The following is a 25,072-nucleotide window of genomic DNA, read 5'->3' as shown; positions in this document are numbered from 1 at the left end:
TGATGAGGCTCCTGGAAGGACTCAGGGATTGGGATTGGGATTGAATCTTGGAGTGCTGGAATTTCCTGGGCTCTGTATGGGAGCAGGGCTGGTGCCAGAGTTTGGGGCTGGGATTGGGGATCAAATCCTGGGGTGTGGGATCGTCCTGAGCTCCGTGTGGGAGCAGGGCTGGTGCCAGAGTTTGGGGCTGGGATTGGGGATTGAATCCTGGGGTGTGGGATCGTCCTGAGCTCCATGTGGAGCATGGCTGGTGACAGAGCTCCTGGCCTCCTGCTTGGGGTTGGGATTGGGGTTAAATCCTGGGGTTTCCTGAGCACTCTGTTGGAGCATGGCTGGTGACGCAGCTTGGGTTTGTGTTGTAGTGTATTTTTTATTTGGCATGTTTACTGCGACAGGTTTGGGATTGGGGATCAAATCCTGGAGTGCTGGAACTTCCTGAGCTCTCTGTGGGAGCAGGGCTGGTGCCAGAGTTTGGGGCTGGGATTGGGGATTGAATCCTGGGGTGTGGGATTGTCCTGAGCTCCGTGTGGGAGCATGGCTGGTGACAGAGCTCCTGGCCACCCGCTTGGGGTTGGGATTGAATCTCGGGGTGTGTGATTGTCCTGAGCTCCCTGCCAGAGCATGGCTGGTCACAGAGCTTGAGATTTGAGTCCTGGGGTGCCGGAGCTTCCCAAGCACGTTGTGGGGTCACAGCTGGTGACAGAGCTCCCGGCCACCTGCTCAGGGTTGGCATTGGGATTGAATCCCGGGCTGTGGGATCTTCCTGAGCTCCCTGTCGGAGCCCAGCTAGTGGCAGAGCTCGCGGGCTGTGTTTGGGGTGCTGCAGCTGCCCGGGCTCGCTGCCGGGGCTCCTCTCGCCCTTTTATGAGCGGTGTCCCGGCGGGGCCGGCGCCGGGAGCCTGATTGGCTCCGCATCACCGCCCGCTCCCGGGGCCGCTTCCTCCTCCCGCGGCCAGGTAGAGCCTTCCCGCGGCCAGGTACAGCCTTCCCGGCCTCCCACCCGCGCAGCTCGCTCCGCCTCGCCTCAGGGTTTTTTTTCCCTTCCCCTCCCTTGTTTCTCCCCCTTTTTTCCCCCTTTTCCCCGTTTCCCGGGCCTGTTTCCCTGTCCCGTGCGGGGCGCGGGGGGATGAGCAGCGGGCTGGTGGACGCGGCGGTGTTGGCACCGCTCAAACCCGTCAGCATGTCCGGGGAGCCCAGCGAGGACACCCCGGTCTTCGAGGACATCAAAGGCCCCTCGCGGCCCCTGGAGACCCCTCCCGAGCTGGCGCAGGTAAGCGCTGGGAGGGAAGGGGCCGCTCCCGCCCGCTCAGGTGCCTCCGGCTTTGGGCTGAATTCTGCTTTGTTTCTCCCGTCGTGGCTGCGACACCTCCGTGGCTCTGTGGGCTCCCGCTTCCCCCTGCGCTGGCTTTTCTCCTGGGCGTGTTGGGTTTTGTTCGGGAATTTTGGTTTGGGTTTTTTGCCTCCCGTCTGCCTTCAAAACTCCCCGGCAAAGTCCGTGTGGGCTTTGCTCCCGCTCCAGGGTTCAGTCCCTGTCCCCTGGGCTTGGCAGGCCAGGGGTGTCCAGGGTCTCTCCCACCGGGAAGGGTTTTGGGATCGGGATTGCTGTGCCTGCGCGTGCCAGATGGGACACGGGACCTTATTTTCCATTTTACTTGATTCTCTGTACTTTTCCACCACCGCCGTGGGGAAGGAATGCTCCTCGAGATTCCCTGGCAGCATTCCCCCCAGATAAAGGCCAGGATAAGGCTTTGGGATGTTCCCGCAGGCCCACCCCTCTCCTGGGCCCTGCTGCCCACCCTATGTGGGGGACCAGGCTCCGTGTGCCACCCCCAGAGCCTCCGGCCGCTCTTCCTGCTGCAGGGAGGGTGAGGCAGGCCGGGCCCCACCCTGGAGCCGAGGTTTCCCCGTTTCCCGCTCCGTGGGGCGCGGGGTGCCCGGGTAATGATTAACCCCAACCCCACAGCCCCAGCGCCATTTTGAGCGGGGCGGGAGCGCTCCGGGCCCGGCTCCAGGGCCACACAGGGACCCCCACCCGGCCTCTGCTCCTCCAGAGACCCCCGGGAGGCCACCCCAGCCTGGGTGGCACCAGCCAGGCTCAGGCCCACGTCCCCAGTGCCCCTGCTCTGGTCCCCGCGTCACCGGAGTGCCCAGGGCCATTTTGGGGCTGTGTCCCACAGAGGGAGGTGAAGGCCGTGGCTCCATCCCTGGATTTCCTGGAGCTCCGGGATCCACAGGGGCTGTCAGTGGTGCTCGTGGCTGTGGGGTCAAACAGGGAGCCATTCCTCCCTCCCCTGTGGGGTTTGGGGATCACCTGGAGCAGAGCTGGGTGGTGGCTCTTGGAAAGCTGGGATTGTCCCCAGGGCCTGTCCCAGGGGGAAAAGCTGTCAGCTCCCTCCAAACCCCCTCAAAAAGGGCTGGGCAAGGTGAGCTTGGCTTCTTGCCTTATTCTGTCTGGGTGGGATGAGGCAGTGTGGCCATGGCTGGCCATGAGCCACCTCCTGTCCCCCTCATGGGGACACCCATGGTTGGGGACACCTTCACCCCACCCCATCCCTGCTGCCCTTCCAGGTGGTTTCTCTTCCCAGTTTGGTCCCACTTTCCTCTGGGGCGGTGGCAGCTGAGGGGTGGCCTTGGAGGTGTCACCCTTTGCCACTGACCCTCCTGTGTCCCTCCTGGGCAGTGGGATCCTGGCACAGCAGCTGTGGAGCTGAGCAGGTCCCATGGATCCCATGGATCCCCAAACCCACGCCGGGAGCAGGGCTGTGCTGGGACACCCCAAGAGCCCCAGGCTGGAGCCCACAGCCCTGGGCAGGAGTTTCCATGGCCTGGTCCCTTTTTCCCAGCAGGTTCCAGGGGCTGTGGGAGCCCTGCCTGGAGGCTGGAGGAGCTGGAACCTGCAGGGCTGGGGAGCCTTTGCTCCAGAGGGTTTTTATCAGCTTGACAAGGCAGGTGCCAAAGGCTGTGACCTGTCAGGCTCCAGCTCGGGGCAGTTCCTGTGCTCTGGGTGCCTGAGCTTGGGAAGAGGCAGGAGCAAATCATCCCTGTGATTTCACTGCCATACATCCCCTTCAAATTGCTTTTCAGGTGGGAGCTCTTTGCTGTCAAAAATTTTATTGGATTTGGCTCAGGTGGAAACAGATCCTTTGTGGAATTTCCAATCAAATTTTCCCTTTCCTTGGCTTTTCCAACAAAAAAAACAGAGAAAAGAGGAGGGAAAAGGGCTTGTGAGAGGAAAGGACTTTTATTTCCTGATTTGAGTCAGATCAGCCAGAAAAAGCATTTTCCTCTTTAAATCTCCAGTGGCTGATGCTGGAGGGAATAATAATAATAATAATAATAATAATAATAATAATAATAATAATAATAATAATAATAATAATAATTGCAGTAGTAAAGCAAAAGTAATGTCCAGGGAACATTTCAGGAGAGGAGGAGCTGATCCCTTTGTGTGGCTGTCGGGCTCCCTGGATGAGTGAGGGGCCTGAGGGATTTATTCTTGCTCCCACCTGGCTGCCACAGCATTCCTGGGCCCCTGGGGCTGGAGAAGCATCCTGGGATCACCCGGGCCTGGAGGGCAGGGCAGGAATTGGCTCCTCCCGGCTCCCCTGTGGCTGTGGGGAGGCGGCTCTGCCACCCTCTGTCCTTGAGGGTTTGGGAAGGCAATCCCTGTGTCCCTGGCTCCAGCTGGGAATTCTGGTGTTGGAGGCTGTTGAGAGAGGGCAGGAGCTGCTGGGAAGAGACAGAAGGACAAACCCCCGACCCTGTCCCTTGGTTTGAGCCCTTCCTGCCTGTGCCAGGCCCCAGGGCAGTTGTGGTGGGGCTGGAGAGCTCCCGGTGGGGCTGAGGCTGTGGTGGGAAACAAGGAAGATGCTGATGAGTGTGGAAAGGGATTTTCCTTGGCTGCAGGCTGGGGAACAGCAGCAAAGGGCTCCCTTTGTGTCCCCTGATCCCAGTTCCTGCCCCACAGGCACTTCCCCACCCTGTCCTTGGCTCTCTCTGGGCTAGGGGGGGCTCAGGAGGAACAAAACATCTCCAGCATCTGGGGGGTGCTTGGGCACATGAGATGGGATGAGGAAAGTGCTGTTCCCAGAGCTTTTCCTGGCACGTCACCTCCTCAGTGCTGGGAATGGCACTGCCAGACCCTTCCAGCAGCGTGGAAGAGCTGTGGAACAGGGTGCAGGTGCTGTGCTGTTCCTCTGACTTATCTTGGCAGGGATTTTGCTCTTGGATCACAGGAGGAGCTGGATCCAGCATTTTTAGGAATGCTCCAGCTTTCAGGAGCTGTTTCAATCCTGCCCCTGTGCCATGTCCTGCACCTCCTTTGGTGCATCCTTGTCATGAATGTGACTGTGGTGGCTTGAGAGTGGCTGTCCCTTGGAGCAGGGATGGCTTTCCCTGTTTCTTGGTGCTCCAGTGCCTTGGAACCAGGGTGATGGGTCCTGGTCAGGGCCAGGAGAGTCCTGCCTTCCATAAATAAAGCTCCTTTACTTTTTAGGAGAGATGTTGGAGTGCCCAGCACAGCTCCCAGGGCGTGATTCATTTCCTTGGAATCTCAGGAGCTGCAGGCAGGGAATAAATTTGGCTTTTCTGCAGGGAAAGGGGAGATGGCTGCTTTGGAATTTTGCTGTGGACCTGGAATGAGATGCTTGGGGGGAATTCCCTCCCTTGGGGATCCTCCTGGCTTTGGATAAGGGTTCAGAAATTCCATGCAAAATCCATTTCCAAAGGGTGCTGACTCCAGGGAGTGCAGGAATGGGGTGGGAGAGATGGGAAGTTAAATCTTGCCAAGGAGGAACGGGAACACCTGATCCCTCTGGCACGAGGATGGGTTTGGGAGCTGGTGGAGCCTTGCATGAGGGATCTCCAGAGGGAGGGATCCTTCCCTCTGTTTTGCTTGGGATCAGCTGATCCCAATGTTTTTGGGACCAGCCCGTGGATTTACAAGTCTGATGGGCTTTGTGCCTGGCAGGTGTCTGCAGGGCCACAGGGAGCTGGGATAGATTCCCAGAAATGATCCATTTATCCCTCTGATTTTGCTGGAAGACCCTCAGGAGAATCCCCAGCCCAGGGGTGTGCCAGGGGTTGGTCCCACAGCAGAGCAGCTCCAGAGCCTGCAGGAAGCTCTGGGTAGAACCAGTGAGGCCAAACCCAGAACATGCCAGGGCTTCATCCACAATATTTGTTATTTGGGTTTTCTGGAGGCCCCAAACACTGCTGAGCTCCATGGGTGGGGGCAGGAGGGAGTGAGGAGCAGGATAGAAGGAGAGGCAGGATGGAAGGAGGAGGATGGAAGATGGAAGGAGGAGGATGGAAGGAGGAGCAGGATGGAAGGAGGAGGATGGAGGATGGAAGGAGCGGGATGGAAGGAGGGGCAGGATGGAAGGAGGAGGATGGAGGATGGAAGGAGCGGGATGGAAGGAGGGGCAGGATGGAAGGAGGAGGATGGAGGATGGAAGGAGCGGGATGGAAGGAGGGGCAGGATGGAAGGAGCAGCAGGATGGAAGGAGCAGCATGGAAGGAGCAGGATGGAAGGAGCAGGATGGAAGGAGCAGCAGGATGGAAGGAGCAGCAGGATGGAAGGAGCAGGATGGAAGGAGCAGCAGGATGGAAGGAGCAGGATGGAAGGAGCAGCAGGATGGAAGGAGCAGCAGGATGGAAGGAGGAGGATGGAAGGAGCAGCAGGATGGAAGGAGGAGGATGGAAGGAGCAGGATGGAAGGAGGGGCAGGATGGAAGGGGCAGGAGGATGGAAGGAGCAGGATGGAAGGAGCAGCAGGATGGAAGGAGGAGGATGGAGGATGGAAGGAGCAGGATGGAAGGAGCAGCAGGATGGAAGGAGCAGGATGGAGGATGGAAGGAGCAGGATGGAAGGAGCAGCAGGATGGAAGGAGCAGCTCCATGGAGCAGCTCAGCCGAACTCTGAGCCGCGGAGCTGCGGCTCTGTCCCGGTGGGACAAAGGCTGATTGTTCTGCTCGGGAAGGAGGGAGCGAGAGAAGGGGACGAGGATTCCAGGTGTGCCATGCTTGTCCTCCTCCCTGCGACCTGCCATCCGCTTGGATTAGCTGGGAAAGCGCCTGGGAGTTGGTGTTCTTTTCCTTTTTGGAACGCTGGGAAAGGAGGGAGCGAGCGGGGCGCTCCGGATTTCCCTCTACGGCTCCTCCTGCGCGCTGTGCGGGAGGCAAATCCCGTCACCTGAACTCGCTGCCCGGCTTTGGGGAATGCATTTCTGGCCCGTGCATCACCGCCCGGGAGTTTTCCCCCTCTCAAACCTGTTCGGTCACCTCCCGGCGCTGTTTTGTTCTCCTTCCCTGCTCCAGTGAGTTCTTTTATCCAACCCATCCACTGCAAATAATCGCACTTACGAGCGTCTTGTGAGCTCGATTACAGTGTTTGCTTTCCTCGTGCTCCATTGGCGAATTCCCGCAGTCACAGGGGCCGGCCGGGCTCCGGGGATTGGAGAACTCGTGTTTACAATTCAGATGTTCTCAGAACTTGAGCTAGCATGAAAACCCTCCAAAAAAACCCCCATGGGCTGTTTACCACATCAAAGAGCTTCAGCCCCGTTCAAGCTCGGCTTGAAACTCAAACAAAGAATCTTTCATTGAGTTCAGAAATGCTGCGAGAATTCTTGGAAAATTATTGTTTTTTCAGCGTGAGGGGGAGGGACCTTAAGTTCCCACCCAGAGCAGGATTTGTGAGTATTAAAACATTTCAGGACCTCGCTCCTTGTAGGATTTTCAGTGCAAGCAGGAGAAGGGAACGGCAAGGAATTCATTGTAGTGTAGCTGCTCTGAAAACACAGGTTAATCCCAAAAAGCAGGGCATTATCCATCCCTTATCAGATCCCTCACACCTCTGAACCCATCGTGGAGAGCCCAGAGGATGTGGATGTTCTCCAGCCCATCCAACCATGGGGTTTTTTGTTGTGTATTTATTTACCCCAAATATTTTAATGTTGTTTCTACAAAATCATGATTTTGCTGCTCCTCAGGGACATTTCAGGGACCTCAACCCAGGAATGGCTGAATATATTAAAATTAATATATAAATATTAATATATTCCTCACAATGAACAGGTTTGATGTTCTCTTAGCTGTGGAAAAGCCCCAAATTTGTTGGGAAAATCAGGGCATCTCCCCAGGTGCTCATCCAAAACATTTCTGAATGTTTTGTTCTGGGCAGCTTCCAATATTTGGGGGTTTTGTGGTTCTGTGGTGTGGGAGGAGCTCAACTCCATTAATTTGGGGTTTGCCATCCCCTTGGGGATGCCAGGAGTGTCCCAGTCCTTGTGTTTCCCAGGGCTGGCAGTGCCCAGGCTCCCAAATGCTCCCACTGGGGTTTCTCCAGGGCTCAGAGCTTCCCCTGGGAGCTGTTGCTGGCCTGTGCCATAATCAGCTTCTCTTAATTAACAGCAACTGGGGATTCCTTTATACAGGGAAAGTGTGGAAAGAGAGGGTTTGGGTGGAGGGCCCTGGGTCTGGAGGAAACCCCAGATTTCTGCTCCCAGCACCACACCAGAAGCACAGAGCAGGGGGTGGAATGAGGTGTTGGTTGAAACCAACCAAAACCATTCCATGATTCCATGAAATACTCAGCACAGGGCACGTGGCAGGAGTGGGCCTGCTCCAGTGTCCCCCTCAGTCCCAGTTTTGGCAGATCTCCTCGACCTGGGGATGTTCAGGCTTGGAAAAGGGTTGGCCCAACCCAAGACAGCCTCAGGCTCTGTTTTGTTTTCCCAACTGCTCTGGGAGGAAGCTGGGGCTGCAGGGATGGGGGGATTTGCTGTCTGCACGTGAAACCTGACCTTGCCCAGGGTCTGCCCGGTGGTTTGCCTGGGAAGAATGGGATTTGTGGCCTCTTTGATGGGATCTGGGTGCCAGGAGGGCTCCACAAGCCCCGGCAAGCAGCCAGTGACTCATTCCATTGTCAGCCCCTGGGAGCTGCCTTGGACAGGAGAGTGAGCTGCCACAGGGGCTGGGGGAGGCAGAGTCAATCCCACCAGCTGGGGATGATCCCTGGGAGCTCCAAACCTCTCCCACAACACCTTCAGGACCTGGGGCAGGGATGTGGAACTGGGGGAACTGGAAGGTCAAAGATAACCCCTGTGTCCTGTTGGCAGGAACAGATGGATAAATCTGTCCAGGTAATCCTGGGGATTGTGGCCTCCAGGAGTCAGGGAGAGGCAGTTCTGGGCTGGAGCTGAGTCCAGAAGGAGCAGTGGAGCTGCAGGGGGCCCCTGCTCCTGGCTAATTCCAAATCCAGAGCTGATTTGTGCCTGTGTAACCCAGGGTTCCTTGAGTGTTTTGGCTGAGGCTGGAGCAGCTCCAAGCCTCTCGATCTTCCAGGAGTTGAAATAACATTAAAACATTTTTCCCAAAAAACCCTCCAAGGGGCTGTAGCAGCTCACACCAGGGATCAGCCCAGAGTGACCTCCAGGAGCTTTGATGGAAAACCTCCATTGCCTTCAGGGGCTTCACCTCAGCCTTTGCTGAGCAGGAGCAGCTCAGAAATCATGGAATGGGAATATCCTGAAAGCTGGGGAGGTCCAGCTCCCTTAAACCCTCATGTCCTCCCTTCCCACACTTTGAGAGTTGTCCTCACACCGTGTATGGAGAGGGGAAAGGCCATCCCTGATTGCCACCTCCCTTCCAGCTCCATCCAGGGCTGAGGTGGCTCTTGGTGGCCCTGCAGAAGTGGGATCTACCCCAAAAATGTGGATCACCAAAATCACCATGGGACCCCCCCACCCTCACATCTGGAGATGCTCCTGTGTCATTCCCTTCCCGCTCTGTGTCTCCAAGGGTTTGGTATTTTTCACTCCATTTATGGCTCTGTTTTTGGGAAGGTTTCTGCTTGCTGCTGGAGCCTGGCTGTTCCCAGCTGCTCCTCTGGCAGCCCCTTGACCTTGGAGTTGGATGAGGCTGTTTTCCCTGGCTCCCTTGGCCTTTGGGATTGTGGCATGATCCCGGTGATAAATTCCTGAGCTGGATTGCCTTTGAGGGAGCCTTTATCAGCTGCTGGAGGGAAGGAACTGCAAACACAGCCAGCAGGTCTGGGAGTGGGACTGCCTGGATGGAGAATCCCAGCTCCCCTGGTTCCTGGGAACTCATCATCTGCTCAGGGAGTTCCAACACAAGGGCAGGAAAGAGCACCGGGATAACCCTCCCCATCTTCTGGGCCAGCCATGGGCACAAACCTGGAGAATGAATTAAATTCCATGAATGATTTGGGAGCAGCACCTCATCCTGGAGTGCTCTGAACACCCAGCTTGGGGCAGGATGGGGTCTGACATCCTTTGTCTGGCAGGAAAAGGGGAAATGCCTGGGGTGGATGATGTCAACCTTGGTCACCTTGGAGGTGTTTTCCAAGCCAAATAATCCACGAATGCCTCGAGGGCAACCCCTCACCCTGGAGTGCTCGGAGCCCATCCAGGGCCTCCCTGGGCCCAGCACATTCCCACGGATTCCATCTGGGACAGGCTTTGTTGTTTACAGCAGCAAACGTTGGGCACTTGAAAGGAAGAGTCCCGGGGCTTTCTTTGCTAATCCCGTTTTACAGAGAGTTCCAGGAGACGTGAGGAACAAACAGAAAATAACGTCGATGCAGGTCGGTATCAAACCCAAATGATCAGAGGATCAAATATTTACCCAGGTCAATATTTAACCAGGAGACAATAAATGCTGATATTGAACCAAATCTGGATATAAATACAGGCTATTTATAAAGTGAGCCTGCAAAGGGGCACTGCCAGGGCCGTGCCAGGGGGGTTGATTGATGATTATCCTGCCCATTGTTTGCTGATTCCCTTGGAGGCTGGAGTTTCGTGCAGGTGCACGGAGGGAAGGAACCAGGGCTGGGTGGTGGCACGGCCGTTGTGCCACACCTGTGCCCAGGTCCCTCATCCTGGGACAGCCCCCCCTTCCTGCTGGAGCCACCTCCTGCTGCTGCCCCATTCCTTGAACCCCCAGGTCAGAGAATCATCCAGACAGGGACTGGTTTGTGCTGGGGGGACATTGGAGATCACCCAGCCTGACATCTCCCACTGTCCCAGGCTGCTCCAAGTCCCAGTGTCCAGCCTGGCCTTGGGCACTGCCAGGGATCCAGGGGCAGCCCCAGCTGCTCTGGGCACCTCTGCCAGGGCCTGCCCACCCTGCCAGGGAACAGTTTTTCCCTCAATACCTAATGTAAACCTACTCCCTTTCAGTTTAAAGCCAAGTTTGGGTAGGAAGGGATTTTAAGATTCCTTGGGCAGGGACACCTCCCACCATCCCAGGCTGCTCCAAGCTCCAACCAACCTTGGACATTTCCAGGGATCCAGGGGCATCCCCAGCTGCTCTGGGCACCCTGTGCCAGGGCCTGCCCACCCTGCCAAGGAACAATTCCCAATTCCCAGTATCCCATCCATCCCTGCCCTCTGGCAGTGGGAGCCATTCCCTGTGTGCTGTCCCTCCATCCCTTGTCCCCAGTCCCTCTGCAGCTCTCCTGGAGCCCCTTCAGGCCCTGGCAGGGGCTCTGAGCTCTCCCTGGAGCTTCTCCTGTCCAGGTGAGCACCCCCAGCTCTCCCAGCCTGGCTCCAGCCTGGAGCAGCTCCGTGGCCTCCTCTGGATTTCCTCCAGCAGTTCCACATCCCTCTGATGCTGGGCCTCAGGGCTGGATGCTATTGCCTGCCCAGCATGGACACAGGTGACATTCTTCTTACCCCCTGTCCCCAGAGCTCTTTGCAGCCCCCCACGCTGGGGTGTGGCTGTGAGCAGGAGCCTGGATCCAGCTGAGAGGGAGTCTCCCACTTGGGAGAAGGGCTGGGAGCTCTGCCCAGGCAGGAATGGGCACAGGGCTGGTGAAACACCCCCAGGTCCCCCCCTGTGCCACCCTCAGAGCTCTGGTGCCTGTTTAGCAAACACCGATTTCCCTCCTGGTCCCCTGGCGCTCCCGGGAGGTGACAACACCTGATGTTCCTCTGGGGCCGTTTGTCATTTATCACCTGCAGATTAGGAGGTGTTTAATCAGGGGACAGCCAGTCCCACCCCAGCCCCAGCCCAGCTCTCCGTGCTCGTGGTTAATCCGGGTTTATCTGGGGCCTGCCAAGAAATGTTTGTGTTGGACTCTGCTTGAATCGATCTCTGTGCTGATAACAGCTCCCCGAGGCTGGGACATCTGATCCAGGCATAAATCCCAGGCTCCTGCAGGATTTATGGGAACTGCCAGGGCTGGAGGGGCTCATGTCCACCCCTGTGAACCACTGGAAAATCCTGCTCCTGCAAAATCCCCTCTGGAGAGGTGGGATGGCATTGCTCTCTTCAGTGAGCCACTGGTTTTACTGGGCCTGGGGGATTCACACCCTCCAGCTCTCCCAGGGGCTGCTCCTGAGGTTATCCCATCCTCCCCAGGGAATTTTGGTCACCAGGTTTGGTGTGCTGAGTGTAACTCTGCTGGTCCAGAGACACAAACTGGTGTCCTGTGGCCTTTCTGGAGTGGACAAAGTGCTGCTTTGTGCCTTCTCCTTGTTTTTAATTTGGTTTTCTTTCTCTGCCAAGTTGAGGAGATGATTCTCCAGGGTTAAACTTGGGTGACTTTTGGGGGAAAATCCCCCCAGAATTCAGTGCTTTGGCTGTGAGAGGAGTTTCTTGTTGGCTTTCCCTTCCTGGACAGCTGCAAATCAAAGAGGGTGGGTTTGGGTGGGATTTTGGGAAGGAATTCCTGGCTGGGAGGGTGGGCAGGCCCTGGCACAGGCTCCCAGATCCCTGGCAGTGTCCAAGGCCAGGCTGGACAGGGCTTGAGGAATGGGATGAGCTTTGAGGTCCCTCCCAGCTCAAACCATGGTGGCACTCTGAAGGATCCCAGTCCCTCTGGCCTCCCAGCAGGTTTGTTGGTGTTTCCCCTTTCCCTCAGCTGCTGATCCCTGACTCGTGGTGGCTGCTGGAGCTGTGGCCATGCAGTCAGGGTTGTTTGGTGCCTCCTGCCCCCATCCTGGTCCCCAGGGATGGCCTGGCCATGACTGTGATGGAAACTGGGCTGTGACCCCACTGAAAACCTGCTGGCTCTTCATCTGCAAGGCTCTGAGGCCTTTCCCCACGAGTCCACATCACTGTTGGGATGAGCTGAGCACCCTGTGTGTGAGATAAATTCAGTCCTGCCCAAAAAGAGCCAGGAAATGGCTCCTTCCTGCAGGAGGGGTTGGGCTGAGCATCCCAGGTCACTGCTGTCCCACGGGAGGGGACAGGCAGGGGTGTCCAGCTCTGAGATCTGAAAATCTCCTGGCAGTGAGCAGGAGAATGGTGTGGGATGAGAGGGAGGCAACAGGAGCCTGGCAAATACTGGTTTGGGATCTGGAGGAATCCCAGATCTCTTCCTCTCTTCTTGGTGCTGGAGGGCTGTGGCCTGTTTGGGACACTGACCTTGGAGAAAGGATCTGGGTCTGAGGGATCTGGGAAGAGCCCTCAGCCCTCTGTGGGAATCTGGGAGAGGCAGAGGCAGGAGGAGGGAGAGGTGCAGGACATTTGTGAGCTCACTGTCATCTGTGTGGGGGTGATAAAGGGATTTAAGGTTCCGTGCCTCAGTCTCCTTGGGGAGCTCAGTACTTCCCATTTGTCTCTTCTTCCCAAAGAGGTTTCCCTGTTCCTCCTTGGACAGGCTCCAACCATGGTGGGCAACCATCAACCCATGGTGGGCAACCACCAGCTGCTTCCATGGTGTGGGGTGGGAGGAGGCACCACTGGCATGGGGGACACCTGGAGACCTGGGGGGCTCTGGGGGTGCTGCTCTCCTTGGCCAGGGGAATTTGGGGGGTCTTTGGGGTGGCCAAGGCAAGGAGGACACCCCACTAACCCAGCCCTGCCTCCCACAGCTGCACCCCATGAGGATGGACCAGCGGATGCCACCGCTCATCCTGGAGGTGAGCACCTTCCCTCATTCCTTCCCCTGCATCCTCCTGCTCCTGCTGGGAAGAGGAAACACAGGAGCCCCCAAGAGACTGAGCTGGGACATTCCCTACTCCCCATTCCCACTCCCTCCTTCCATCCCCACTTCCAGCTGGGACACATCCCTCCCTCTTTGCCAGTCCCCTGTGTGTGTCACTGTCACCTCCATGGCCTGTGTGTCCCCATGGGCTGTGGGACACAGGAGTGACAGCCAGGAGCACCTGAGTGCTTGAGTGGCACTTGGTCACCTCAGTTGTGCTGGTCTGAGCTGAGGACTTTGTAGGATCATGGAATTGTTTAATTTGTAGAAGCCCTCTCAGACCATCGGGTCCAACCATTCCCCAGCACTGACCCAAGTGTCACATCCACATGGCTGTTAAATCCCTCCAGCAATGGGGACTCCAGCCAGGGCTGGAAAACCCTTTTTGGGGAAGATTTTCCCAATATTCCCTGACCTGCCCTGGCCCAGCCTGAGGCCGTTCCCTCTCCTCCTGTCCCTGTTCCCTGGAGCAGAGCCCGACCTCCCTGGCTGTCCCCTCCTGGCAGGAGCTGTGCAGAGCCACAAGGGCCCCCTGAGTCTCCTTTACTCCAGGCTCAGCCCCTTCCCAGCTCCCTCAGCCTCAGCCCTGGGCTGGGGCCCTGCCTGGGAAGTGCTTTGGGGTGGGAGGTGCCAGGACCCGGCCGGGCAGAGTTTTCCAGGTGGTTCCACAAACAAAAGGTCCCCATGTGTCCCTGTGGGAGGGACGCTGGTGCTGGGGGTTCCTGCAGAGCTGTGGCACGGTGGGGCATTCCATGGGGTGGGATTGTTGTTGTCCAGGTCCTGCACACTCACAGAGAGCAGTGGGGCAGGGATGGTGTCCCCCTGCCTGGTGACAGCCACTGCTGTCCCTTACCACCCCTTTCTCCAGGAGCCTGAAGGGGAATTGCTGTGGTTTTTTAAATGGAAAGATCAGGAAATGACAGTGCTCCGCAGGGAGGGGTGGTTCTGGAGGAAGGGAGGTTGGGTGACACCAAACAAGAGCCCTCCATGGAAATTTGGGCCCTTGATGCCTTGTGAAGGCTGCCCTAGAACAGAGGCTGGACAGAATTACAGAATAAAGCAGAGATTTATTAAAAGGCCTCAATGGATCCATCCACCTTGGGCAGCACAAGAGCCCAGCCAGGACCACACCCAAGATGAACCAAAATGGTCCCAAAATGGTCACGGGGTCTGTCACTGGGATCAGTTCTGCTCCATTTGCATCTTGCAGTTCATTGTCCCATTCCAGCTTTAGCCCATGCAGTCCCATCCTTGTTTTTCTCTCTCCAGCCCACGTTGTTTGTGCTCTTGGGCTGAGATTTGGATCATTTGTCCTTGGTCCCCAGCTGGAGCAGGAATTGTTTTGTCTCCCTGCTCTGTGCACAGAGCTCAGCATCCCCTCATATGAAGCCCAGACCCACACACTAAAGCAGCACAGAATCTGAAAAATAGAAAAGCAAAAACCTGAGGCATCACCCTCCATGGAAATTTGGGTCCTCCATGGAATCCTTTAGTTTGGAAAGACCTTTTGAGCTCCACACTTTTCCCTATTTCTCTCCTGCCTGGTCCCCTGCGGCAGAAGGACCTTCCCTTGGGAACTGGAGGTGAGAAAGTGAAATGCCAGAGATAAGGGAAGTGTGAAGGAAATGGCAGCCAGCACTCACCCCGCCCTGCTCCTGCCAAGTGGGGCCGTTCATGGCTCAGGAATGTGTGGCATCCCGAGCTGCCCGGGGCGAGCTGATTCCCAAGGGAACCTGGCCCGTGCCAGCCCGGGTGCCAGGAGTGCCCAGGGCTGGGCTCCAAGGCTGTGCCGTGGTTCTCCCGTGGTTCTCCCGAGGGAGGAACCAGCCCAGCCCCAGCAGGGAGGGGTTGGGGCTCTCCATGGGGATGGAGTGGAGCTGTAGTTCTCCCAGCCCCTTCCCTGCTGATGCCTCGGGGTAAAGAGGGAGGGCAGGCACCAGGGTCAGGGCCCAGGGAATGGCTAGGGCTGTGCCAGGTGGATATCAGGGAAAGGTTCCTTATCCAGAGGGTGCTGGACACTGACCAGGCTGCCCAGGAAATGGACCTCCAGGAATGTTTAGTCAATCAGGTTGTTGGGGTGCCCTGTGCAGGACCAGGGGCTGGGCTGGATGATCCTTGTGGATCCCTTCAATCCTTGGCATATCCCATGAGTCCACAAGCAGCTTTAGGCTTTGCCTGAGCCAGGGTTCCTTCTCCAGAGGGGCTTTGGAGCATCCTTTAACCAGGACAGGAGTTTGCAGCACCTCCATGTTTGACAAGGACAGCCATGTCATGGTTGATGCCCTTAGAGGTGTTTTCCACACGTGACAATTCCCTGGTTCTGCAGGATTCCCAGCAGGCTGTGTACACACAGCACCCTGGCCCTGCCCTGCCCGGCCTCCCTGAACTCCTTCCCGAGTGCCCAGGGTGGATTGGTGGCTGTCCCCTGCCTGGGTGACAGCCAGCTCAGCCATGTGTTGCCAGCAGGGCTCCCAGAGGTGCAAAGGCTCTGAGTGAGCTGCAAGCTCTGTGATCCTTTCCCTGGAAAGGGCCAGGAAATCTCTTGGCTCCCACCCAGCTTTGTTAAGAGCCCTGAGGTGGCAGCAGGGCTGACTTTGGCCCATGGCACCATGGTGACACAGTTCAGGGCTGGAAGTGGCTCAGGGCGTGGGCTGAGCTCAGCTCCTGCTCCTGGAGTGCGCTCTGGGCTCTGCCAGGGAAACCTGGTCCTTTTCCAGCTGCTCTCCATGGGAATGAGGGCTGTGACACTTGGGGAACCACGCAGTGAAGGGCTGGAGCTCTGCACGAGAGCTTTAGTGCTGGGATCTGCAGCCACAGCGAACAGAACCTGAGTCACCCAGTGCCAGAGGATGGATTTCCTCGAGGATTGCTCCATCAGGGTGCTGGATGGTTGGGCCTGGATCCAGTGGGATGCCCCAGCAGGCAGGAACCACGTGGGGAAGGAGCCCAGAGGTTCTGGTAGCTTGGAGGAGCCAGGCTTGTAAAAACAGCTCTGTAAAACCAGAACTAACCCAAAGGTTAGGCCGGGGCTGAGTCACTGCCTAGGTGAGGCACAAAGGCAGGAACTGTTCCCATTTCAGGCTCAGAACACGCTAAATTAGTGGCAACATCACAAAGAATTCTAGGCCTGAATTATTCCCAATTAATTAAAGATATTGTCCTAGAGTTCCTCAGTTCATTAAAGAGACTGCCCCAAAATAAAACACTCCTCAGGCTGCTGAGTTTAAGGAGACCAGAGCCAGCATGTCCTGGTGGGCTGCAGATCCAATGTGCCTGAGGTGTGATCCTGGCTGGATTCATCCCATTCCTAGCGCTCACTCCTGCTGCTTGCGTGGCCAAAGCTTTGTACCCAAAGCTTGCTTCCTTTTATCAGGTTTGATTTCTGTCCTACCTGCATCCTCTCCTGGCTGCCCGGTGTTATCAGGGTGATAGGGAGGGGGGAAGTGGGGCAGAGGACGCTGATTCAGCCCTGGGGAGTCTGGCTGAGTCAGACCCGGAGCTAAATCACCTCAGCTCAGGTTGCTGGGCCGTCACCGCTGCTCCCTCCATTTCCTGCTGGAGGGACGTTGGTCTCCCTCCGCTGGCGGTCAGGGTCAGCGTTCCCAGCCCCGTGTCCGTGTTTTTGCCGCAGGCACGCTCGGAGATGGACAAGTACCTGTCCAGCGAGGTGCCGCCCGTGCCCGTGCTCCCGGACAAGAAGTACCGCCGGGAGAGCGCCTCGGTGGTGGACGAGTTCTTCTCCACAGAGAAACCCAGCTCAGCACCCTACAGTGTGAACATCAACGTCATCCTGCCCGACACCACCCACCTGCGCACGGGGCTCTACCGGCCCCCCAAGCCCGTGGCCCCCTTCCCGCAGATCAAATCCGAGCCCGGCACCGCCTTCTCCCAGCCCTGCTCGTCCTCCTCCGGCCCCACGCAGACCCTGCCCGACTTCACCAGCGTGTTCAGCATGCCCCAGTCGGTGGCGGTCAACAACATCTTCATCAAGCAGGAGATGCCCGCGGAGATCCCGCTGTCCGCCCACCCGCAGCAATCCCAGCTCTTCCAGCTGCCCCTGGGCGCCGCCAGCGCCGACGTTCCCACCCTGGCGTCCTCCTCCAGCAGCACCACGGCCATCAGCTGCCTCAGCGGGGTCACCATGTCCACGGGCTCGGTGGCCAGCGTGGCACACAGGCCCGTGCAGCCAGCGGGGCCCCTCAAGCAGTACCCACACGTGGCCCAGGGACAGGGCAGCTTTGGGAACATCTCCGGGCAGTTCTACCCCGCCCCGGGGGTGACTCTGCCCCCCTCGCCCCCCAACTCACAGCCCGGCAGCCCCGAGAACCAGCCCGAGCTCATCAACACCATCTCTCCCCCGCCCTCCTATGAGGCCACCTTTGGACTGAAGCTGGTGCAGTCGGCCCCGATGCCCCCAGGGCCCAACGGCGTCGGGGGCCTCTCCCAGGGCCACGTGGTGATGCAGCCCCCCAAGTACAACCGGCGCAACAACCCCGAGCTGGAGAAGAGGAGGATCCACCACTGTGACTACCCAGGTGTGCTCACGGGGCCTCTGGGGGCTCTTGGCACCCCGAGGGTGGGTGGGAGCCCCCAGGGAGGATAACCTGAGATCCTTTTGGGGTGAAGCTGTGGATGCAGCCCCAGGGAAGTGGGAGGGAGTAGAAGAGGTTGATCCCACCAGCACGGTGTGCTTCCTGTTGTGTCCCCTTCCCTCTCCCTTTACACTCAGGCAAATGCGACTCAGCAAAGCTCCTAAGGCAGAGATGCTCCTGGGAATCTGCACTTGGGAATCTGCTCCTGGGAATCTGTACTTGGGAATCTTTACTTGGGAATCTGTACTTGGGAATCTGCTCCTGGGAATCTGGATTTGGGAATCTGCTCCTGGGAATCTGTACTTGGGAATCTGCTCCTGGGAATCTGTTCCTGGGAATCTGCTCCTGGGAATCTGCACTTGGGAATCTGCACTTGGGAATCTGTTCCTGGGAATCTGCTCCTGGGAATCTGCTCCTGAGCTGTTGCTTCACTCTGGTCCTTCCCAACCTCAAGCAGCCACTGAAGCCACTCTGCCATTCCCATTCCCCCTTCCTTTCCCTCTCTCTCACATTGGGTGGAAAACCAGCAAGGAATTCCCACCAGGAGCTCTGCTGGACTCTCTGAGAGTTCTGATCTTCTAAAGAGGCAATGAACTGAACATCCCTGTGCCATCCTTCCATGGCTCCACGTGCTGCAGCAGGAGCTGTGCAAGGGCATTCATGGAGTGCTTTGGGTTGGAAGGGATGTTTAAAGGCCATGTCATCCCACCTCCTGCCATGGACAGGGACACCTTCCTGTCCCAGCTTGCTCCAAGCCCTCAGGCTGGGGATCAGCCCAGAGCAGCTGTGGCTGTCCCTGGATCCCTGGAAGTTGCCAGGCTGGACAGGGCTTGGAGCAGCCTGGGACAGTGGGAGGTGTTCCTGCCCATGGCAGGGGGTGGAACTTGGGTGAGCTTTGCTTCCAATCCAAACCAGTCTGGGATTCCATGGCACACACCAGGGAAGCAAATCCCATTGAGAGATGGCAGTGAGAGCCACTCCGGGGCCAGGACACACCTCCCACTTCCTGGGCTGATCCCCAGGGCTGAGCAGCTGTGGATTAGCAAACAGCTTTCCCGTGGGGGTGTGTGAATGAGGAAAGTCACTTCCTAACTGCCTCAGGGAGATTTACTGACCCTTTCCCTGGCATGGGAGTGGCTGAGGCCAGCCCAGAGGCTCTGCCTGTTCCAGATCCCATCTCCAGCCATGATGCCAGGAGCTGCCTAAGAACAGGAGAGGTTGAGAGAGATCTTTCTGTGCTTACGCCTTCCCACTCTCTGGCACCCTGTGGATCAGGGGCTTGCTGAGCCAGAAGCTGCCAGTGGTTGATGGTTTGTGCTGAATTTTTTATCTTCTGCTGGTATCAGACACACTCCTCGTGTCTGACTGCTCAGAGGCTCATCCTGCAGGATTTGCACCAAGGCAAAGCTGCTTTTAGCAGGATTTTGGTCTGTGGTGCAAAAAAAAAAAAAAATAAACCAAAAAAAACCACCCCAATCTATGCTGAATAAATCCTGGGTCTGTACATGCAGAGATGGAGCAGGGGTCCATGTGATCCCTCCCTTGAAGGTTCAGATGGAAGTGACTCCAGTCAGGAATAATGGTGAGGGATTCTCACCAACCTGGCCTCTGTGAGGAAGTGAGGGGGGCTTGGAGACTTCACACCTGGAACCAGATGAGCATGGGAGAGCTGTTGGTAAAGCCCCCATCCAGAACCTTGCAGGGCCTGAAGGGGCTCCAGGAGAGCTGCAGAGGGACTGGGGACAAGGGATGGAGGGACAGGACCCAGGGAATGGCTCCCACTGCAGAGGGCAGGGATGGATGGCATAGTGGGAATTGGGAATTGCTCCCTGGCAGGGTGGGCAGGCCCTGGCACAGGTGCCCAGAGCAGCTGGGGCTGCCCCTGGATCCCTGGCAGTGCCCAAGGCCAGGCTGGACACTGGGGCTGGGAGCACCTGGGACAGTGGGAGGTGTCCCTGCCATGGAATGGGAAGAGCTTTGAGCTCCCTTCCAACCCAAACCATTCCTTCATTCCATGATCGCTCTCCCAAATGTGAGGAGCTGCCAAAGCTTCAGAGCCCCAGAAGCAAAACTGAACAGGGTCACCACCCCTTGTCCCTCCTGCCAAGGAGGAGAAAAGCAGCTCCTGCCCCACCTGAGCAGGACAGGACCAAGGGCTGATCCTGAGCAGGAGGCTCCTCTGGGCTGGCTGGAAACACTGGGATGAAAAATATCCCCATGCTGCTTGTGCAGGTCATAAAAATGCAAATTCATATTTGAATGTCCTCATCAAAACACAAAGCAGCAGGGCCAGAAAGGGCAGCAGAGGCTTCCTTAAGCTTTATCCAATTTAAACTTCAGAGGAGTCAAACTGACTCCTTTTGAGTTGCCTGCTGTTGGAACTGTTCCCCAGTCGTGGTGTTTCTGTTAAACACTGTCTTGATGAAACCTGTTCATGCTGGTCTTGTGAAAACACTTCCCCCTGGCTCTGCTCTGGGACCTGTAAGCCAAGTTGTGACTGTCCCTGGCTGTTTCCTTCCTGGAACATTGGTACCACGTCTGCTGGGCCAGGACTGTTACAAAACCCAGCCTTGCAAAGTCCTGTCAGCTCTGAGAGGAGCCCAGAGAGACAGGGCAGCACAGAGCCAGGAGCGTGGGGGAATCAGGGCTTTTCATCCTGGTGCTGGAAGGGGGGTTTGAACCTCTGTGCTTGACTGTGCCCCCCTAATTCCCAGCACAATTCCCATGGGTGGCAGGAGGAGGTGGTAAAGTCTCTTTGCCTAAGAGCAAATGCTCCTTAGTTAGTGCTGAGCCCAAGCCAGGCTTATTTGCATGGCCCAGCTCTATCCCTCCCCTCAAATATCAGAGTTTGTTTGAGTAAGGGCCCCTTTCTCACAGGGAAATTGTGCTTTTTTCTGTCCTTGCAGGTTGCTCAAAGGTTTACACCAAGAGCTCCCACCTGAAGGCACATCAGAGGACTCACACAGGTAAGAGCAGCTCCAGGAATGCTGCCAGCCTCAGGTACCAAAACCCCCAAAAAGGGCAAGGTTAGAATGGATATCAGGAAGGAATTCCTGGCTGGAAGGGTGGTGAGCCCTGGCACAGGGTGCCCAGAGCAGCTGGGGCTGCCCCTGGATCCTTGGCAGTGCTCAAGGCCAGGCTGGACATTGGGCCTGGGAGCAGCCTGCGACAGTGGAAGTTACCATGGTGCAAGATGGGCTTTAAGGTCCCTCCCAACCTGATCTGTTCCTTGAATCTTTGATTTTTTGTCACTCTAAGCTCTTCCCTTGATTCCCAAATCCTACCTGGGGCTGATCCTGCTGATCCTACAGGAAGGCTGCATAAGGCCTGTGCTGCACATTTAGGATCTCTGAGGAGACCAGGGCATCTCTTCTGTGTCAAACCCCCACCCCAGGGCTCCCAGGGAGAGGGAGGAACACCTCGTGTCTCCCTGAGTTCCACTGCCTCTGAACCCACCCAGGGAAGGGCTCCCAGTCCGTGAGGGGATGGGCTGAGGGTGCCACAGGGAGCCCAGCTGGGAGCTGATCCCAGCACAGCTCCCCTGGGCTGATCCAGCTCCGTGACACTCTGCATTCAAGCCCTGGCGCCCTCATTAAGGCATTTATTATACCTGAAACATTATCAGATCCCCAGGTAGTCCAGGAACCATCAGTGCCCTCATAAATCTCTTTTATAGGAGGGCTGATCTTTACTGAGAGCAATTAAGCCAGGCCCAGAGTTCACTTCTGTTTTTTATGAACAACGACCAAAGCCCGTTCTGTGGCTGGGAATTGCTCCTTGCTCTTGGCTCTGTTCCTTCCCCCCCTTATCAGCCCTTCAAACAAAGAATTTCATCTTGTGCCTGAGCCACGGTGGTTCTTTGGCAGGGGCTGGGCACGAGGGGCTGAAAACAGCACGGAAGGGCTGGAAAAAAAGGAACAGGAAGGATGTTGTCCCAGGGCTGGGTGCTGATAGGGGTTTATCACAGTCTGGAATCAGGCCTTTAAAATGAAATGCAATGAAATTAAATTAAATATCTCTTGTCCCTTCTGTTGGGAGCTCTGTGCCCAGGACAGGATCCATGAGTTGGGTGCCTCCTTACCTATCACATATAAAGATGTGCCCAGAAAAACCTGGGTGGGTTTGAAATCCAGGAAAACTCAGTGGTTTTCCAGGTTTCCCAGTAATCAGGCAGGAAATCCAAGTGGCTTTGCGTCCTTTCCTTCCCCTGCTGTTAGAGGGAAGGGTGGAGAGGTGAGGGAGGGTGTGAGCTGAGGAGTCAGGACCACTGGTGGTGGCGTGGGATGAGCAAAAAGCAGGGAATCCAATCCAGAACCATCCTACAGTCCTGGCCCAGCATCTCTGCATCCAATGTTTTTAAGCCTCGTGTTTTGCTTTGGAGGCCTTATCCTTGCTGAGGTCCTCACCAGAGCTGCAAGAGCAAGGCTCACCCCAAATCCTGCCTCAGCTCCACCACCCAAAGGGTTAAAAATGTCCCTTCTCCCATTCCCTGCCTGACAAGTGCCTGCTCTGGGAGCTCTTTCCTTGTGGTTTTGTTGCCATGGCCAGGCTGTTTTCCTCTGCTGGAGCCACCATTCATTTCCTGGGTGCCATTGTGAGGTTAAACATAAACCCCCGGGGCGGGAATGCCACCTCGGATCCTTTGTTTGAGCCTGCCCTGCCGTGCTGTCCCGGGAGAGGCAGCCAGCTCCAGGGACAATGGGAAACCCGGGACAATGGGAAACCTTGGGATTCCATCCTGGACATTCACCTGGCATTGTTTGAAAGCAAAGGGCTTGACCCAGCCAGGTGACCTGCAGGGGACAAGGTCTGGGCTGCAAGGGGCAAATCCTGCCTTTGGAAAATCCTGCTTTGGGGCAAATCCTGCCTTTGGAAAATCCTGCTTTGGGGAAAATCCTAGCCTGGGGCAAATCCTGCCTTTGGGAAATCCTGCTTTGGGGAAAATCCTGCCTTTGGGAAAATCCTGCTTTGGGGAAAATCCTAGCCTGGGGCAAATCCTGCCTTTGGGAAAATCCTGCTTTGGGGAAAATCCTGCTTTTGGGGAAAATCCCACTTTTGGGGAAGATCCTGCCTTGGGGCAAATCCCACTTTTGGGGAAGATCCTGCCTTGGGGAAAATCATGCCTTTGGGAAAATTTGCTATTTTGGGGAAAATCCTGCCTTTGGGAAAATCCTGCTTTGGGGCAAATCCAAACTTTGGGAAAATCCTGCCTTTGGGAAAATCCCTCTTTTGGGAAAATCCTCTCTTGGGGCAAATGCTGCTTTTGGGCAAATCCTGCCTTTGGGAAAATCTTACCTTTGTCTTGGCATGTCCTGAGTCCCATAAAACCCCCACCAGCTCCTTGTAAATCGTCTGCAAGTGCTGTGTTCACATGAGCCATAAAAATCCCTCTCCCTTTCCCATGGAGCAGCATCCAGGGGTTTTTGGAGGAGCAGGATGTGTTCATGCTGCTCTACCTGCTCCACGTCCATGTATCCCTGGTTTTGTGTTTTATCCACTGCAGGCAAGGCACTGGAGACCTTGCTGTGGTTGATTTCACTTCCCTGGCCAAATGTGGCATTCCCAGCCCTGGAATTGTTCAAGGCCAGGTTGGATAGGACTTGGATCTAGTGGAAGGTGGAATGTGGTCTAGTAGAACCTGGTCTGGGGAAGATGGACTTTAAGGTCCCTTCCAAGAAAAGGCATTCCAGGATTCCCTGGCTCTGTGGGAGGAAGGGCTCCCTGGGAGCATGGAGAGGAAGGAATCCCTAGAAGTCACTGTAGGAATCCCTGAAAGTTGGTGGAACCTGGTCTGGGCAGGGTGGAACACGAAGGGCTTTACGTCCTCTCCAAGCTGAGCTGTTCCAGGATTCCCTGGTTCCATGGAGTAGGCTGTGGGAGGAAGGGCTCCCTGGAAGGCTGGGGAGGAAGGAATCCCTGGAAGCACGGCAGGGCAGGGCACACATGCCCGTGCACGCGTGCTGCGTGCGGACGTGCGCTCCCGCCGCCGCTGCGCCCAGCACTTGGCCCCGGGAAGGGTAAATATTTGAGGTCGGGAATGTCAGCACATTCCCTGAACTCTGCCTGCCTGTTCAGGCTGTTAAGAGCAGCACTAATATTTGAGAGCACCACGCCCTGCGTGGGGACACGGCTGCAGCCAGGGCTCAGCCCCGTGGCCCGGCTGGAAGCGGCCGCGGCTTTTCCGGTGCAGTTCCCAGCTGGCTGGGAAGGTTCGTGCTTGAGTGGATTTTGGTTGGGAATGGGTGTGTTTGGGGGGGAGGAGGAGAGGGCACGGGGATGACATCACCTGAATGTGCTGAGGGAAACACAATGGGTTGTGTACAGAGCTGCTGGCAGAAGAATTAGGAGGTGTGGAGCATTAGGTAATGGAATACCGGAACGGTTTGGCTTTGGGAAGGGTCTTTAAAGGCTGTCTGATCCTTTAGGGACATTTTCTACTAAACCAGGTTCCTCCAAACCCCATCCAACCTGGCCTTGGGGTCAGGTCCCTGACCTGATCCCTGCCCAGGGATTGGGCAGCCATCAACATTGGATGACGGTTTCAAAAAAATTTAGATTTTTCGGATTGAAATTTAGATTTAGAGCCCTGTCTTCCTCCTGGTGCCTCCCACCACTCACAGCTCCCTTAGGAATTTCTGGCTTTTTATTCAAAAAAAAAAAACCTAATTCACAAGTTGTCTTTTTTGCCAGAAATGCTCCAAAATCCAGCAGGAACTTGAAGAGCACCAGAAGGCAAAGTGGGAGGGGGTGCAGAGGGGCAGGACCTGGCTGGTGCAGCTCAGTCCCTCGGTGGCGCTGGGCTGTGTGCAGCCCTGGCAGTGCCAAGGAAATTGGGTGTCTCCCAGAGGCTTGGGGGCGGTTTTGGGAGGCTGGGCAGGGGGTGGAGAGGGACAAGCCCTGTGTGGTGCAGCTCAACCCGTGCTCCCTCAGCAGCCCTGGGCTGTGCACGCTGGGGAGCCCTGGCAGTGCCACTGACGGGGGGATCTCCAGAGGCCAGGGCGGGTTTTGGGGGGCTGGGCACATGTGTGACCTGTGGCTGTCCCCGGGCAGGTGAGAAGCCCTACAAGTGCACGTGGGAGGGCTGTGACTGGCGCTTCGCCCGCTCGGACGAGCTCACCCGGCACTACCGCAAGCACACGGGGGCCAAGCCCTTCAAGTGCCTGGCGTGCGGCCGCTGCTTCTCCCGCTCCGACCACCTGGCCCTGCACATGAAGAGGCACCAGAATTAGGAGCTGCCTCCCTCCCCACTTCTCCGAGAGCAGCTCAAACTCTTCCCTTCTCCCAGGGAAGGATGTGTACATAGGAACGGCCCCGCGCCGCCATCGCCCAGGCGGCAGGAGAGCCCTGCCAGCCTGGCCCCAACGCTGTCTGGTCTTACCAGAGACTGGAACCCCTCAGCTCACCTCAAACCAGCCCTGACTGCAGACTGAGCTCCTGATGAGGCTCCTGGTGGCACTGGGGTGCAGGAGCATGGATGCCCAAGGGCGTTCTTCTGGCAATCCTGCTATCTATTCATCACTCAG

General features: G+C 56.8%; 1 protein-coding gene across 1 annotated transcript; it reads left to right on the top strand.

Annotated features, from left to right (window-relative positions):
* Positions 1-1,126: 1,126 nt before the first annotated feature.
* Positions 1,127-24,778, top strand: LOC136562514 (Krueppel-like factor 5). Its single transcript, XM_066559390.1, has 5 exons — positions 1,127-1,270; positions 12,845-12,892; positions 16,589-17,492; positions 20,456-20,515; positions 24,600-24,778. Exons 1-5 carry the CDS (start codon positions 1,127-1,129, stop codon positions 24,776-24,778), a joined length of 1,335 nt encoding a protein of 444 aa, XP_066415487.1.
* The last annotated feature ends 294 nt before the right edge of the window (positions 24,779-25,072 follow it).

Source organism: Molothrus aeneus, chromosome 14 (assembly GCF_037042795.1).
Source record: "Molothrus aeneus isolate 106 chromosome 14, BPBGC_Maene_1.0, whole genome shotgun sequence".
NCBI lineage: Eukaryota > Metazoa > Chordata > Aves > Passeriformes > Icteridae > Molothrus > Molothrus aeneus.
This window is presented reverse-complemented; position numbering and strand designations above follow the sequence as displayed.

What these genes read in the sequence shown, in the direction of transcription:
- LOC136562514 (XM_066559390.1), top strand. Translation starts at nt 1,127, where the DNA reads ATGAGCAGCGGGCTGGTGGACGCGGCGGTGTTGGCACCGCTCAAACCC. An exon ending in CCCCTCCCGAGCTGGCGCAG is followed by an intron (nt 1,271 to 12,844) that starts GTAAGCGCTGGG and finishes TGCCTCCCACAG; the next exon opens with CTGCACCCCATGAGGATGGA. An exon ending in ACATCAGAGGACTCACACAG is followed by an intron (nt 20,516 to 24,599) that starts GTAAGAGCAGCT and finishes GTCCCCGGGCAG; the next exon opens with GTGAGAAGCCCTACAAGTGC.